This window comes from Dicentrarchus labrax, unplaced genomic scaffold (genome assembly GCF_905237075.1).
Source record: "Dicentrarchus labrax unplaced genomic scaffold, dlabrax2021, whole genome shotgun sequence".
NCBI lineage: Eukaryota > Metazoa > Chordata > Actinopteri > Moronidae > Dicentrarchus > Dicentrarchus labrax.
Window position 1 is genome coordinate 1315558 of NW_026136724.1, and position 17155 is coordinate 1332712.

General features: G+C 40.8%; 2 protein-coding genes across 8 annotated transcripts in view; both read right to left on the bottom strand.

Moving 5' to 3' along the window:
- tmem121b (transmembrane protein 121B) overlaps positions 1–17155 on the bottom strand; it is a 616846-nt gene that overhangs the window by 238471 nt on the left and 361220 nt on the right. The window lies entirely within an intron of this gene.
- lmo3 (LIM domain only 3) overlaps positions 2529–17155 on the bottom strand; it is a 57525-nt gene continuing 42898 nt past the window's right edge. For all 4 annotated transcript variants that reach the window (XM_051392083.1, XM_051392082.1, XM_051392081.1 and 1 more), the window contains 2 exons: positions 15794–15919; positions 2529–5327 (listed from right to left, as the gene is read on the bottom strand). In XM_051392083.1, the coding sequence (XP_051248043.1) occupies positions 5222–5327; positions 15794–15919 (232 nt within the window). In that variant the 3' untranslated portion in view covers positions 2529–5221. The remainder of the gene's footprint in view (positions 5328–15793; positions 15920–17155) is intronic.

Genomic DNA, 17155 nt, shown 5'->3' on the forward strand with positions numbered 1-17155 from the left:
AACACACAAATTTGTCATAACTCGAGTATACATTGTCCAGTCGGCTCCAAACTTCGCTTGTCTGATAAGAGTCTCTTCCTGAACGCATCTATGTGATAATATTCACTAATAGTGATAGCGCCACCAAGTGGTAAAAGGAAATGTAATTTTTATACTTTTATGTATATCTCCCAGCAGATTGACCAGATCCAGCTGAAATTCTGTCAGAAGTCCCTTAGGATGATGACGATGACATCTTATGAATCCTAAGAATTTTCGTAGAACTACGTTGCCATAGAGACCCAGCAAAAATCAGCTTTTGTGTTAACATTTGAACATATTTTGGGGGGCTAAACGTGCCCGAAAACTGATGAAACTTTGCACAAAATTACCACGACTGAAAGGTATTGTCTTGTTCCCGCAGATGGCCGTCTCAAAATGGCTTAGCCACGCCACCCTTAATCAGCCCCCAAGACACGTATCACCGACATGTACAAAACTTGATACGCATATGATCATCATCAGACAAGCAAAAAAGCCTCTTGGACCCAAACCCAACAGGAAGTCGGCCATTTTGAATTTCGTGGTCGTTTTCGGCGATTTTTTCACGTTGTATTTAAACAAATTCCTCCAAGGGAATTTATCGGGTTGACCTGCCTGAACTAGCTCGCAGGCTTCGCTCCATGTGTGTGAAAGGGCGAATGTGCCACGTAGTGTAAAATCTACTATCTCACAGGTAACAGGCCTTATGAGATGCTTATTAAGACTATGTATTTTAGTAAGAAAATAAAATGTAAATAATGGCATCATAAACACGTGTATTGTGTAAGACATTTATAAGCTTTTATATGAAACTTATAACAGTTTAAAGACTGCCATTGTTAAACCTTTACTAAGCTTCTGTTATTGCTTTCTTAATATTTCTACATACTTAATTATACATTTATTATCAGTTAACAAATGCACTTACTAACTACTGAACTTTATTATGCACGTAGTTAACTATGCTTTCTGGGGGTACCACATCTGAAGTTGGAACAATGCTTATTATGGTTAATAAAAACTTAATTATGCATTATTGTGTGTTAGTAAGACTATGTTGATAATGGCATCATAAACACATTAATTGTTAGTGTATAAGACACCTGCCCTTGATAACTTAACAGTTAACTATGCTTTTTACATGTTGTAAATTTTAATAAAATGTGACAAAAAAAATTAAAAGTAGGTACAATGTTTTAGCTGTGTAGCACAAAAACACACTATAATACATCTTTCCATCATTTTCACATAAATGGCAGCCACAAAGATAATGTATTTTACTAACGTTCTTAGATAGTCTATAAACAGTTTCTTGTAAGTGCTATTTTACAAATAATAATGTAATCATAAATTATTTTTAACAATAATATTAAACATTTATGTAAACATTTATGATACTATTAGTAACATGTACATTGTCTAATTAACATATGTTAATGTTAATAAGCATCTCACAAGACCCTTATTACCCATTAACTAACGCTTATCGCAAGCACCTAAATATGTTTATGAAGTGTTACCCATAAGAGCATCTGTTATATGTGGGTAAATGGTTATAGATCCTACCGTAGACTTCTTCTATGAGCTATAATAACACATGACACATGCCTGCCATTAGTGAGAATTCTCCCTACGGTTACCACACTTTCTTTTAATTTGCATAGGCTGTAATCTCCATCTACTCTGAGTGTTTTCATCAACTAAAGGACTTTCAACAGCTTGAACCTAATCAAAGAGTTTCTCTTCTTTGTGTCTCTGGATAAGGGAATTCAATTAGCTTAATTGGCCTGGATATTATGCTCTGTAATGTGATGTAAGCATCAGTGTCGACAAACTTCACAGGGCACTTTAGAAGAACCTCGCTAATTAGAGCAATAACTTTAATCCAAATGTTTTACCTCGACATTCCAGATTATTCTAAATTGAAATCCAGGTAATAAATTGAAACAACCCAGGAGGAGATAGCTGGCAACCCTTCTTGAAAGCTGCTGATGGCAACATATAATTGATGCGTTGGTTTTTCTCTCATTCCATGTTTGACACATGACAGTACCAAAATAGAAAATCCACTTTTTCCTCTGACAAGATGAAAGCCTATTGTGTTTTTGGAACTGAACAAAAGATGGATTTGAGAAATGCGTGAAGATCTCATTTGAATAGGGAATTTCAACCCTGCAACTGAGGCTCTTCACTCTGAGGTTTTGTAAGCTCCCTTTCAAAAAGGCATTTTATAAGCAGCAGAGACAACAAACTGAGGAAATGATTGCACTTTAGATCAATCATATATCATAGGCTGCAACATGCTCTGCTGGTTAGGGTAATGGACAGGGAACAGGCCTTTTCTGGCGGGTGGTTTGCATCTAATGCTGTGCCCTTGAGCTAGATATTTAACTTGCTTGAGCAAACAGTGTGAAGGTGTAAACTTTCTTGAGATTTAAATCTCAGTCCAACAACTATTGAAATAACAATCAGACCTGTAAGAATGAGAGAGAAAAAACACAACACACTCACTGGTAACACAATAAAACTGTATTACATTTGTGCTTAAAATTATTACAATTACAGTATACAGTATTTACAAGCGTTGTCCTAAAAATAAACATCTCATGCTGGATGACACATAAAAAGAAATCATTGTACAATAGCAAGCAAAAATGAATATTTATTTTATGTACACCCACAATTTACAAATTAAAGAAGGGTTTTTCTCTTTTCCAGCTACGGAATGTTGCTGAGCATTGTTGCACATGCTCAGAGGCTGATATTTAATGCTTAAGGATCAATTGTTTGTTTTCCTCTCAACAGAAAAGGACGTAACTCCTCTGCAGCAGGGAGCCATACTGACCCAGGTGACCAGGTCTTAGGGTGACTGACTTGCTGCAGAGAGCAGTTAACTAAACCCAAAGCCTTGCTGAAAATGACACAGCCATCCTTAACGTAAGCCAACAGTGATTGAGAAATCATCGACAGGGTTCAAGTATCAGCATATCAAAGAATGCCAAATTTTGGACAACAGGTGAATGTTTATCAAATAAATAGTGTACAAAAAGTAATCAACCCCACCACCCCAACCGATCCCTGCACCCCTACAACCGCTACTACAACCTGTCTTCACGAGCCATTCCCCCCACATTTCAGTTTTACCAGTGTGAAAGCAAGGTTTTGATAAATAGAAAGACTGTCTCCAGCAAAAAAGAGAAGAGTCTGGAGTCACAGTCCAAACCTGGGGTGCCCAAACATTACTGAAAGTATCTTTGACGGAATGCATTTCAAGAACTGTCACCTCATGAAAGACAGTCTCGCAAACCAAGGAGTTTGTCTGTCTGGTCCATAACGTTTACAGCTGCATTTAATCATTTTTTGGCCAATTGGGGGCAGTAGTACAAGCTGAAAACATGACATGTGACACCCTGTATTATTACCTCATGAGCAAACAGTTAGCAGCATTAGCATGTCATAGAGTGCTGCAGGGATGATTCATTTATGTGGGCCAACCCAGAAGTTAGCATCGCCCTGGTTCCTTCGACAATAAGCCTGGGGGATTTTTCCATTGGATTTTGGATTGTTGCAGAAAATAACACCACTTTTATGATTTTTGAAGCATTAATGCCATTGCCAGAAGTAACAAGCTAACGTTAGGCTATAAACAAATTCACATGACTCCAACGTTACCACAACTAAACTCCAAAGTCTGAGTTAGAATAGTTTGCGAGAGTGGCAGTATAAACACATCAAGGCTGTAAAGGTGGATTAGACAGTCGATAAGTCTCAGCCTCTGTCTCATTTAGCCGCCTTTTTAAGACACCGAAAAAATCTTAAAAATTCCCAGGTGGGGTACTATTTTATGTCGTAGAACAAAATGTGAAAATCTCTTTTTTGTGTTTGTGTTAACCGGAGACCTTATTTCAGACATCTAACCAAACACCCGTTGACTTTGAGGAGAAGGAGCCAGAAGTGCTACAATGCTAACTAATTTCTGTTTTGGACTAATTTTTGCAGCGTTCTGGTGGATCAGTTTTTTTTTTGTGATGAACGGAAGTCCAACATTCACTCTCCTTTTAGCTCTGAGCCGCTAAATGCTTTCTTCACCAGCTTGTTGCTAACTGCTGTTTGGTGCAAAGTAGACGTAAACTTAAGCTGTATATCACTTAGTGTAAAATGGTAGGCCTAAGGCCATAACAGATCATTGAAGTAATTTCTGTTTTTTAAATTTAAAGAATTTTACTCAAACTGGGACCTGGCAACTGCCACCCTTTTAGATCTGCCCCTGATCATAATGATGTGATTATATGTCACTTTTATCTTTCAACCATCTTCAAAATGCGGTTGGATTTTTAACATAGACGAACCTAGCACATAGCATCTATGTACAGGAAAGGAGGAAGTTGACTGAGGTTCCAACCAAGACTTGTTCAACGGTTATTGGAGCACAGATCAAAAGGGGATGGGACTTACGATGGGTAAATTTTTTAATTTTTTTAAACTATATGGACCAGACCAAGCCTTGTGAGACTGCGAGACTGAAGTCCTCGACCTAAAGAGGGATCCACATGCTCACACACACACACACACACACACACACACACACACACACACACACACACACACGCAACAAATCAGTCATCCACATTATTTTTGCCACTCTTCAGTTTACATTCACTGTGTGTAATCTTATATCATACAGTAAAAAGGTCTTTATTTTAAAATTACATTGATTGACAATACCTCAGTGTACTTTAGATTCAAGTAGAAGAGCTGGACTGTGCAGTCAGGTGGGACGCTGTCTGTACCTATCAGATACAATGAGACAAGACTGCTTTTGGGTGGGTTAATTTTTTTTTCTCTTTAAACAACCAGGACCTGCTGTTGGTTAGAAATTGCTCTGAGGCAGGTGGTTGTTGGTCAGGAGGAAAGAGGCAGCATCCGTAAGTCACAAACAAAGAAATGGACAAACTATTTTTTTTTCGTACTTGTAGTTTGTTGTAGGCTTCCAGGGCCTTTTCCTGCCACACCAGCATCTCTATGGCTATTCTGTACAGCAGTGTTTCCCCTCCCAGGGAGGCTTGCTTAGTTATGTACATGTGGGGTACGGAGCTGGACAGGAGGCAATAGTGCTTTTTGTGATTACAAGCTCTCCCTCAGTCTCTTTCTCCCACTCCTCCTCTTCCTCCTTCTCGTCCTCCTTGTCAGCCTACGTGGGTCAGCGGACCTGGGGAGCGTAGCCCTCCTTCATCAGCCCCTCTTCATAGTCTGTCTGGCACAGGATCATGTTGTTTTTCAGGAAAAACTTGTCTCCCACACAAAACCTGCAGCACACAAAGAGACAGAGGAAGGGAGGGGTTTACATAAGCATCAAAGATAGAATCTCATCATTAGTACGGAGCTGTAGGCTAGCAGGCCTAGCCAGCTACACTGTTAGCTTCCTGAATATAGTGTAAAATCTTTACTCTAGCTACCCCCCAACCCCCACCCCTATGTGCAGACAAGGAGTTCTCCTCTCCTCTAGGAAAACAGTCAACTCAGTTACAAGGGGGGAGGGGGGGATATGCAGGATTTAAGGGGTAGGGGTCGGATAGAGTGGAGGGGGGGCTCTGGTGTATACAAATGGAATTATCTCTGCTTCAGGCAGGGGTTCCTTTCCACCTGCAGCTGTTACAGAAACCCCCACCGACCTCGGCAGCCCTGTCTTGCTCCAGCCAGGGGGGGCCACAGTTACGCTTGACCTTTCAGCACAGCGCCAAGTGGAGATTATGTTGAACGCATAAGGGCAGTAACTCTAGCTGTATTGTCCTGAGGGCCGCTTATCTCCCACAATATGCAGGTTGGACAAGGTCGGCAAGCAGCAGTGCCAGTGTTTACCAGGGGGGTAGTAGAGCTGGTGTGTGGGGGAAAGTGGGGACAGTGAGCCTCGCCTCCTTTGACTTCCCTGAATGTTAAGACTGCTGAGTTCAATGCTGGGAGCTGCACACAGCGGATGGAGCTCAGGTACCCGACAAGCTCGGGCTGTTCGCAGCATTTATTCAGGGCTGCAGGGCAGATTGAAAGTATGATTTGTTACATCCATTTGGGACCAATTAGCAGGATTCAAATACACTGTAGGTACTGGCACAAAATAGAGAGTGTGAGAATGATATGTTTCTGGAAATAAAGGCAAATGTTCTGAGGAAGAGCTGATACTTGTTTTTGAGGGAAAAAAAGCTGAACACTCTGATGGTTTTTTTTTAATTCATGAACATTTCAGTGATGGATGAAATGAGTCTGTCAGTCACACAACAGTATGCACAATAGATGACTCCAAGCTGATCTTGCCAACTTTCTCAGTGCTGTAGGAAATTAATTAACAGCCCTTGATGAACCCTTCTTGGAAGAATCAGAAACCAGTGTATAGGATTTAGTAGCATTGAGCCAGTTGCAGAACACAACTCCCTCGCTTTACCCTACCTTTGCAAGTGCAAAGGGGAAAACTTGCACAAAATCTAGAGTCAGTATTTGGTTTGTCCACTGTGCGCTACTGTAGGAACATGGCAGTTCAACTCTCACGCTCATTCTAAGGTAACAAAAACAAAACAAAGCTAAAAACTTCAAGCTATGAGAACTATGAAAACATAGTTGTGGATATTATATTCAATTTCTGCCAATAGATCCTCATAAATGTTACAAACTGGACTTTTAAGGCCAAGGTCACTTACATAAAAGAAGGAAAGGCAGACTTTGCACATAAACAGGATTTTGAGGGTTACTTTGAAAATGTAATCTCATACGATTACTACTTGTGATATAATGTAGTCAGTAACCTAATCCAAGTATCTCAATATTATATCCATTACTTTTGGATTACCTGAGAACCAGATACGCAGTCTGGAAAGTCTATTTCTATGGAGTCATATAAATGCAGACACAAGGAGCAGTTGCTTTTGTATGAACCAGGGTTTTTTTTTTTCAGGCCAAGGACCCCCTGATTGACAGCAGGGACCTCCTACTACATTATATTTTATAAAATTGTGTTGCATATTAAACTGGGCCTACAAGAACATTTAGGGTGACCTAAACATACCTTGTTCTTGTGCATATAATAATAAGCTATTAAAATAATAATTGACAGATTCACATCATGTTCATGGTTTAGTTCTAAACATACATACAATTTATCTTGATTAATTATATGTTGGATTCATGTTAATGAATGGGTGGCTCTGGTGCAGATGCAGTGCGGGTTGTCCCCTAATCGGAAGGTTTTTGGTTCGATCCCTGGCTCCTCCTGCCACATCGAAGTATCCTTGAGTAAGATGAACCCCAAATTGTGAATGTGTATGAATGCGTCAGTTTCTGTTCGATGGGCTTTGCCATCGCTGAGTGAATGTATGTGAAAGGGCGAATATGGCACGTAGTATAAAAGCGCTTTGAGTGCTCGGAAGACTAGAAAGGCCTTTTGCTGCGTGTCATCCCCTCTCTACTCCCCCTTCCTGTCTATCTTCAGCTGTATCAATCAAATAAAGGCAATACAAGGCCAAAAAAAAAAAAACTTCAGAAATATGTTATACAAGTACATGTCCATTTACCATTTAATGTGTATTTTGAGACATTTAATTTTTGAAAAAATAAATTAAAAAAAATGATCAAACAATAATTTTGTGGCACCCCTGCAGAAACTCTGAGGACACCCTCGGGATTGTGGACCCCCTGTTGAAGACCCAGAGTCTAAACCATCGACATATAACAGATGTCCACTTCCTCCCACTATACAAAAACTAACCCACAATATCCCAGATATGGCAGCTGCCATCTTTTGCCACTAGGAGCCAGAATCTGCGCAGTATTGAACGGGGTTGCCATAGTATTGATGTCCTGCCCATACACCTGGCCGACTCAATCGCGGTCAATCATGGCATGAAACCCCTCTTTATAGCTTCAAAATGACAGAAATCATCTTTGGGAAAAATATATTTGACTTGTACTGTGATTTTTTTGAATTGGGCCATCTGCTAACATGGAGGGAGCGGGCTTTATGACCTATACTGCAGTCAGCCACCAGCAGGCTTTTTTGGGGTTTCACTTTTGGAGATCTGTCATGTGGTCCATTTTTATGTCGCTGATGATGAATTATACAACTGCTCTTTCTGAAACTGAACAGCATTTATCCCATGAGCCAGCAACTCAAAATTAGCAGATGGAAAAGTTTAGGCTTCAATACAGTTTTTCGGTTACACATATATTGTGGTCAATACCTTGATTCTCACTCATATTTATTACCAAACTAAACACAGACAACTAGTTTCCATTCATCTGGGCTGCTGGACACAGTGATTAGGCAGCAGAGCTTCATGTAATGGTGTCACCCCCTCTAATAAAAATGTCCTGTATATCCCACAATCTATTAGCATCTGTCTTTACTGGCACCAAGCGCACTCCCACTTTAACTTTATCTTTTTACACACTATTTCAACTAGCAGTCTTCCCTCTCCTCCTCCTCTTCCTGCTCCTCCTCCTCCTCACTCTCCTCACTCAGCTCTTATCCCTGCCCTCCACTTATTTCACACGACCAAATTGTTTCTGCTCGGTGAAATGTCAACAGCATATGTGACATCTGTGCACCAATTATGATGGGGATATTACACTGGGCAGATCACAGGCGTGTCTAATAAAAGACCTTGTGTTGACCTAGTATTTCCACTTTCTTAAAAACAATTGCACACTACATCTTCAACGTAGCTTTATCTGTTATATAATGCTGATATATTAGTTTGCTGCTGCTGGACTTTCAACAAAAAAAATCATATTAGCTAGTTTTATGTTACCCAACTGGTCGAGACAGACGACCACCCACCTAGAGCCGGAGGATCTGTCTTAGGTTTCTGCCTTTTAACAGGCAGTTTTTCCTTGCCCTTGTCGCCAAGTGCTTGCTCATGGTGGTACTGTTGGGTCTCTGTAAATAATGTTATAAAGAGTTCGGTCTAGACCTGCTCTGTTTGAAAAGTGTCTTGAGATAACTTCTGTTATGAATTGGTGCTATACAAATAAAATTGAATTGAATTGAACTGAATTGTAAATTGAATGTTGATCATTACTAATGTAATAAATAAAATTAAATAAAATTTGACTGTTTTAGCGTAAGCAGTAAAACCTACAATGAAGGCGGATCCACCCTTATTTTAAGAGCTGATCACCCTCTTTAAACCATAGTCCAACATTGAGTGGAGAATTATTGTGATCCACTGCACTTTAAAGATACACTTGTGGAAGAAACACTGAATAATTGTATATATCCAGATAAAAAGGTAAGGCATATCTTTTTAACTTAGTTTTAACTTAAACTGACAGTTTTTGATAATGATCAAGAAAATATGTCAATTTAAAGGCGGATAGTTAATTCTGTAAATAGACTTACAATAACCCGCACAGCTGAGAAATTGAGATTTTTCACACCTAGTTCTGTTATTTTTTTCTCCATGGATGGAGCTATTTTTATGGCTCTGGCAAGAAGGGACATCCCCAAAATTGTTTTTATCTCACCTGCTCAAAGAATGTAAGATACGGGCAGTAATTCAGAGTTCTGTTATTCCCAATTGTAACATCCCAGCCCTGTCTATGTTGGCAGGCTTTTCACCCACAATGTGGTTATTTGAAGCAAGTATATACAGGTTTAACACTAGTTCATTTAAAACCAACACGGTCTCATTACCAATGATGCTGTAGTGAGGCACCCGCCATCAAAGTCAGGTGACAACGAGAAATTCTGCATATAGAGTGGTGGGGTGGATAGATGACGCCAACAGAAGTGGCGTGAATGGACACCACCCACATCTGCTTTACTCATATCAACGTGTGTGCATGCTCTCTCTCTCCTATGTAACATGATAATGGCTGGCCCCATTGGCTGGGCCCTAAAATGTTTGGCCAGCCCTGATCAAACAAACACAGAACTTTAACCCAGGAGACCGCTGTTTATGAAACCAAAAGTAAATAACTTCCTTTAAGTAACGTCTGTAAGTTAACTTATGTAATGTACTTAAAGGACCAGTGTGTAGGTTATATCTAGTGGTGAAGTTGCAGATTGCAACCAACTGAACACCGTTTGCGTCTGTATTTGATGACCTGGCAATGAGAACAGGCTCTAAAGTGTAAGAGAAACTACGATGGCCACAAAGCTTGTAAAAAATGTGAAAGTCCCCATCTACCAAACACTGGGTTTTGGTTAGGGCTGCTGTAGAAACATGGTGTTTCAACATGGCGGACTCAGTAGAAGGTGACCCATGAAATGGAGCAGAGCCTTGCATTTCCAGAAATGATGCTAGAGGGATACCTACAGAGTCATATTTTGAATTGGCCACTAAACAAGCAGCAATATTTGACGAGCTGGGAGAACGTGTAGAAATTTGTGTTAAATTAGATTGGGAGCTGGTGACTGTCAAGACCATAGCATATGGTTCACATCATCTTCACACTTAAACCATTGAGAGTGCCCTGTATGGAAATCTCTGCTTTCATTGTTTCGTTTCTCCAGGTTCAGGTTTTGTCACCCATCTGTAACACATTTTACTGTGTACGCTCAATACTTATCCCAGGAGCAACCTATAGTGCAACCATAACCTTCATCTGTTATTACAAGTTGTATTCATGTTATCGTGTGCAATCCTATCATGATTTCTAACTTAAAAGTCATTCTCTCTCTCTCTCTCTCTCTCTCTCTCTCTCTCTCTCTCTCTCTAGACTGCCTTCACTTTCTTCCCTCCGTCTTGCTTCCTTTACTTAGAGGTGACTGTGACTAATGAGTCTTTAGAGACCTCTTGTTGTAGGAGGAAGAGAAAGAATGGCTTCGACAGGCACACACTTAAAAGATGTATTGCGATGCCAGCAATTTACCTCGGAGGCCCATGTTAACTAGAGTATTCACTTTCCACTCAAATGAAGAAGCAGGGAGATTGTCAAAGAGAGAAAATAGTCTCAACTGCACAAAATCTAATTACAGTTAGGATGCATACAGGTTCAGAAACACTTTGCCCTATGACACTGATGCTTAATTGTAACAGCATGTTGTAAATCTTCTCTGGCAGATTGCTGCTGGGCAATCAGACAGCAACAGTGTAATTTTTCTTTGGGGAATGTAATGTAGAGAATATAATTTCACATCTGGAAAGGAGTAGATTGACATTTTTTATGTATTTTGTCTCCATCTTTGGTGCTAAACGATTGCTGTGTTCTAAAAAGCTTTAGTCCTCTAGTTTGTCTTTCTCCATCTATGATGCTCAGCACTCACATATGTCAGGTTGAGACATACATGAAACTGAATACTGAAATTAAATACAATCATATTTAGAATAACATTACTATTTGCAATGTATTTATTTACAGTAATGTTAGCTTTGACTTTGGACTCTTATGTTGTGGTGGGTGCTGAATCTGGATAGAGGTGAAGTTACCCCCAAAATTCAAAATCTAAAAAATCAACTTCAAAATGTTGGGCTGTTGCCCTTGCCTCTAATTTTATAAAGTCAACTTGTCCTGGTGACAAAATCTATTTCACAAGGACACATGAATACTTTTTGTTGGGCCACTTTCAAGTGTCAGCAGACATTTAGCTGAGTCCTATTTTAAATGCTGCCTCATATTTCCTGTCCATACACCGATCAGCCATAACATTATGACCTGACTGGTCACCCTGGTGGTAATAATGTGATGCACTGTGTGTTCTGACACCTTTCTATGGGAACCAGCATTAACTTTTCAATCAGTTTGAGCTACAGTAGCTGTTTGATTGGACCACACATACATCAATGAGACTTGGCTGTCCATGACCCAGTTGCTGGTTCCTCCAGGAACTGCAGAACCAACAACCTTCCGATTAGGGGACAACCCGCTCTGCCTCTGCACCACAGCCGCCCACATCAACTTCAAGGACAAAATGTTTACTTGCTGCCTAATATATCCCACCCATTGCACCCACTGTGTCGATGGACTTTGCCATCGCTGAGTGAATGTGTGTGAAAGGTTGAATGTGGCATGTAGTGTAAAAGCGCTTTGAGTGGTCGGAAGACTAGAAAGGCACTATACAAGTACAGGTCCATTTACCATCCATTTACCATTTCAGACCCAAATACCGTACATTCCTAGGTTCTTCCAAATGCAGCTACGTTTTGCGCTATTCGAAAATGGCAAGCCCTAAAATGGGACTCAAAGTCATGACAAGATCAGTCTTATATTGAAGACCTTCAAAATGTGGCCAGTGATGGTGCGTAGCTAGGATCTCTAGAATGCTGAATACTAAAATTTTTGAACGGCTATTGGTTGAAACACTATTCTATCATCTCCTTTAGTAGAGAAAAACTGACATTTATTTGCATGAAATGTGTCTTTTTTACTTTAAATTGTGATTTTTTTTGTCCTCCAATAGTGCAGGATTAGGTAGTTAAATTGTGTTCTGCAGTAGGCTGGCTGCACAGGCTCTGAGTTCTCAACACCAATCATACACAAAATGACAACTGTGTCCCTTATTGGCTATTAGGTCCCTGTCTAACAAGCCTAACTCATGACATACAAGGCACCAGTGGCTGAGCTAAGCTTTGCTGAACCCAAGTGGTGTCAGTCTCTCCCTCCAAAGCTCCAGTATGGAGCATCCTCCCTTATCAGCATTGACCTTCCCCTGCACTGTCACCCATCCTGCTTTCCTTTGCTCCCTTTACTCTAACCTTCCTCCAGCCTCCCTAGACTGTGGCCTTCAGCTCATCAGGGGGAAATTGGGCCAGCACTGGCTAGATGATGAGGCTGGACGACAGCCCCATCGATTAGCTGTCCCCCAGGGCTGATCTGTGGCTAACTGCTTGCTGGATGGAGTCTCATATCTCCGTTCTTATTCCTAACCCTCACCAACACCCCTCTCTCCTCAGAACCAGCCCCACATCCCTTTGGCTCTAAGACCACGGTGCTTCCTTTCCTCAGCTCAGGTAGTGGGAAATAACAGGTCTGGCTAGTGGGAAGGTCACGGCGGTAGATTTATGTCCAGTTTAACAGAGTAAGGCCACATTGGGTGCAGACATGAGCAATCAGAGCCAATGTAGGATCCTATATTTTCACTGATAGACCAGGGACAGGAGCTATTCACTCTCCTCAGCTTGATACCATTTCAAAGTCATGCACAGAGCGAAGAAAGGGGGGGGGGATAAGATAACTGGTGAGGCTTTCCCATTTATATTATTCCAGAAGCAGGTTCAACTTTCATTGCTTCTTTCGTGGCAAGCAAGAGATTGCTGCCAATTTGATGGTGATGATGACAAGAGTCATCAAGAGGTGACATGACCACACGTCCTTAGCTAACTAGCCTGTCTTTCTATCTCTGCCCTGCACTAACTGGCCTAAAACTTAAGCAAGGTCCTTAATAGCTGGGCATGGCAATAGCCATCAGAGTCCTGCAGAGTGCCTGATGAAATCAGAATAATCACTGTCCTTGCTCTGTCAGATACAGTAGGGAGGATGGATCCACAAAGCAACTGATGGCGTGGATAGATGCATGAGCGAGTATGTGTGTGTGATAGGGGTGACTGTATGTTCATACGTGATTGTAGCAATTCAACCTTCAAACACCAACATGGGCTGTGGCTGACCTGCAGGAGCGACAGATAATTACACCGGTGACCCTTGCTGACCTCGCGTTTGCCTGCTCTGTTTATCAGATTTCACATTTGACGATGTTCCACAGAGAAATCTCTGGGCCATTTGTGAGATGGATTAGATTGCTTTATTGAAGGGCCTGTGGGGGAGAGGGGGTCAATGGGGGGCTTTCATGTTTGTTTGAGGTCGGGAAACGAGACGGGACAGAGCTGGTATAGATGAACAAGGCAGCAGATCGGTATGCCAGACAAAGAACAGGAGCCCATTTCCAGACCAGCTGCAACAAGACGCTGAGAAACTATTCAGGGAATCTTAAGTGAGATCTCCTGATAGATCTCAGGCTGAAACTGAGAAAATTTGTGAAAGGTCATTCTATTAATCTGGAAATAAATGTTGAGAAACCCACTTAGACGAGACTTATTTAGTAACGCTGTCACTGAGAATGCATTAGACCTGCTCTGAATTCCAAATCTTTTGAAAGACAGACATCAATTAATTCTGTCACAAATGTTAGATTTATGACTTCAGAGATTAAATCTTGCTGTGCGATAAAACAGCCAACTAGTGGGTTCTCGTGTTTGCAGACAGAGCTAATATTGATAAATATAATTTGTGTTATAATCAGTTTGATTTAAAACTGTACACATTGAATTATATTGCCATTAGTTACTTTCTGGGCAGTGCTGTTCCTCTAGGATGTGAACTCATGGCAAACGGAGTGATCCTTTAACTTAATATTCCTGCACAGGTATCTCTCCCCCCACAACAGCTCTACCAATGTAAAGTAACAAAATGGAAAACAAAAAGTCAGAGCTGAGGAACAGCTTCAATTAAAGCTGGTGCCACACCATAAATCTTGGCCAAGCCCCGGTGAAATTGTGATGGGCATCTGAACGGTGCTTGCAAGGCCACAGCGGACCATGTGAAACACACTGATGTCGATTTTATTCAATAGTTCATCAACTGGCCTAATATAAAAAGAAAGATTTGCTCACACTTAAATGGGTTTTAATGTGCAGGAGCAGAGTTGGCCTGCCTGGGCCTGGCTGATGAAGATTAGCTGACTTCTTTCATTAAGAGAGGCTGTCTGGTGCAGCCAGCTGAAGTGGCAAGACAATAACCGAGTGCTAATTGTGTGTAACCAGGTCCTTTGCCTTTAGCATGCGCAACATATCTGGTTTGTGTGTGTGTGTGTGTGTGTGTCGGTGTGTGTGTGTGTGTGTGTGGTTGCATGCGGGGGCTTGTGTCTGTGTGTGTGCAACAAAGCCAAGTTTGGGAAGAGATGAGAGAAATGCAGGAACCCAGCCAACACATAACCTTACTGACGTTCCCCTAAGGTTCACTGTTTGATAGTGTTCCTTGTAACCTTCAAAAAACCTTCTGGTTCATTCATTAGCTCCAAGAATGTTCCCACAAATGATTCCATCATGGTAACATGACTACCATCTGGGAACAAGTGCCATATGAGACTCTCCAGAATGTTTGGGGAAATGTGCCTTCAACATTCACATAACGTGAATGCAAATGAATGTGTAACATATGTCAAGAAAAGTTTTCGAAGGTAACAAAATAATATTTCTTTTTATTTTCAGGTGATTATATAACCTAACCAAAACACTGGCTCTAGACCACCACTAATTGGTGCTATTACAGGGTTGTTGTATTGGATTGAAAAAACAACATACATAATAAACTCATTGTAGGGGTAGCATTAAGGTTCAGTGAGGATGACACTGGAGTTTATTAAAGAAGGGTTTTTATTTCAAGGGCAATGCCAATCCAAACTGCTCCGTCTCCTCTGCTGCTGTGTTAAGAAGCAGTGTCCTGAAATCTCTGACCACATCCTGTCTGCAGGATACAGGTGGAGGCCCAGTAATGAAGACTGATTGGAAGCATATGTATGGACATGCAACTGCACCTGTAGCTCCAGGCTGACACTGTGCAGTAGTAGTGCAGGATTATAATCACTGTGATGGGTCAAGCAGGTGTCCCTATGGCCCCAGACGTGTCTACTTAGTCACTGGTTAGAGTGATAAATTGCAAATATGGGATCTTTCTTCAACTATCAGCAGCACTTGCGATTCACTATGCTGCAATCTCGCTTCCCTGACCAGTCATCTGCCTAGACGCAGGTATGGGGAAGGACCAGGAGTGTGGTCCAATCACTCACCTCTGATTGCAGAGCTGGCATGCGAAGCAGTCCAGGTGGTAGACATTCTCCTTGGCCCTCATGACCATCTCGAAGGCTGGAATTAGTTTGCTGCAAGCTGCGCAGTTCCCTGTTACACCAAACAACCTGAGCCACACACACAAGGAAGATACATGATGTAAGTCATTCCCCAAGCCTCAGTACACAAAAGTAACTCTGGGGGGTGTCTAGCTTAGCTCAGCTTAGCAAAATGACTGGTAAGTGAAAAACTCATATCCTAGTCTGGCTAGCAGGAATTGTTAATGTACATGTTCTATGTTGTTTATTGAAACCTTAAAGAATAAAAAAATGAAGTAATTTTTGCCTTTATTTAATAGGACAGCTGAAGGTTGACAGGAATGGGGGAGAGAAGGGGGATGACATGAGCAAAGGGCAACAGGTCAGATTCGAACCCATGAGGGCGCAGCTCTACCAGGTAAGCTAGAGGGTGCCCTGGAGAAAAAGAAATGTAACAACCAAGAACCATAAGTCAAACAGCTTTGGGGTTGTTTGAAGGCGCTAGGCTAGCCGTTTCCAACTACTTTCAGCCTTTATGCTAAACTAGGCTAACACATCCCAGACTCACTTGAGAACAGCAATGAATTTCTAAAATGACTCTGATTAAGACAGTAATTATACAATCTTTATCATACAACTGCCAGAAAAAAATCATTTGATTGAGGTTGAAAACCATCAACGATTTATTTTTTTAGTTTTAAGTGAAATACTGACATTAAAACACTATTTATATATTTTTTCTTTATGGCTTTTATTTGCATATCTTAATCTTTATTTTACGTATTTATTTTTATTTTTCAGGTGTTGGTCTTATGGATCTTGGTGTACAGGTGCAAGTCCTGCCCCTTTTTGAAGCTTGGTCAACTTTCTCCTTTGCTGTATTATGTATGAAGATAGTTAACATGACATTTACAGTCATATCGTAGCTTAGTTAATAATAGCTAACGTCAACAAAATGCTAGCTAATTAGCTAGTAATTAACATACATGTATCTGGCCAGTAAACTATTAATGTAGATCGGCTTTAAAAATATTATTATTTTTCACTGTAGTAAAATGTTAGCTATTAGCTAACTAGTCAGCTAACTACCTAACTAACAATTGATGTTGATTAGCTAGCTAGCATTCTGCTAACCTTACCTAACAAAGATGTGACTATTCGTCTCTTTTATCTTTTAACCATCTTCGAAATGTTCAACGTAAATGAGCTAGCACATAGAATATCTAAGGACAGGAAAGGAGACAGTTTTGACTAAAGCTTGCTCAACTGTTATTGGAGGACAGAGCAAAAAGAGGCGGGACTTAATAGGAAAGGTAAATTGTTTTA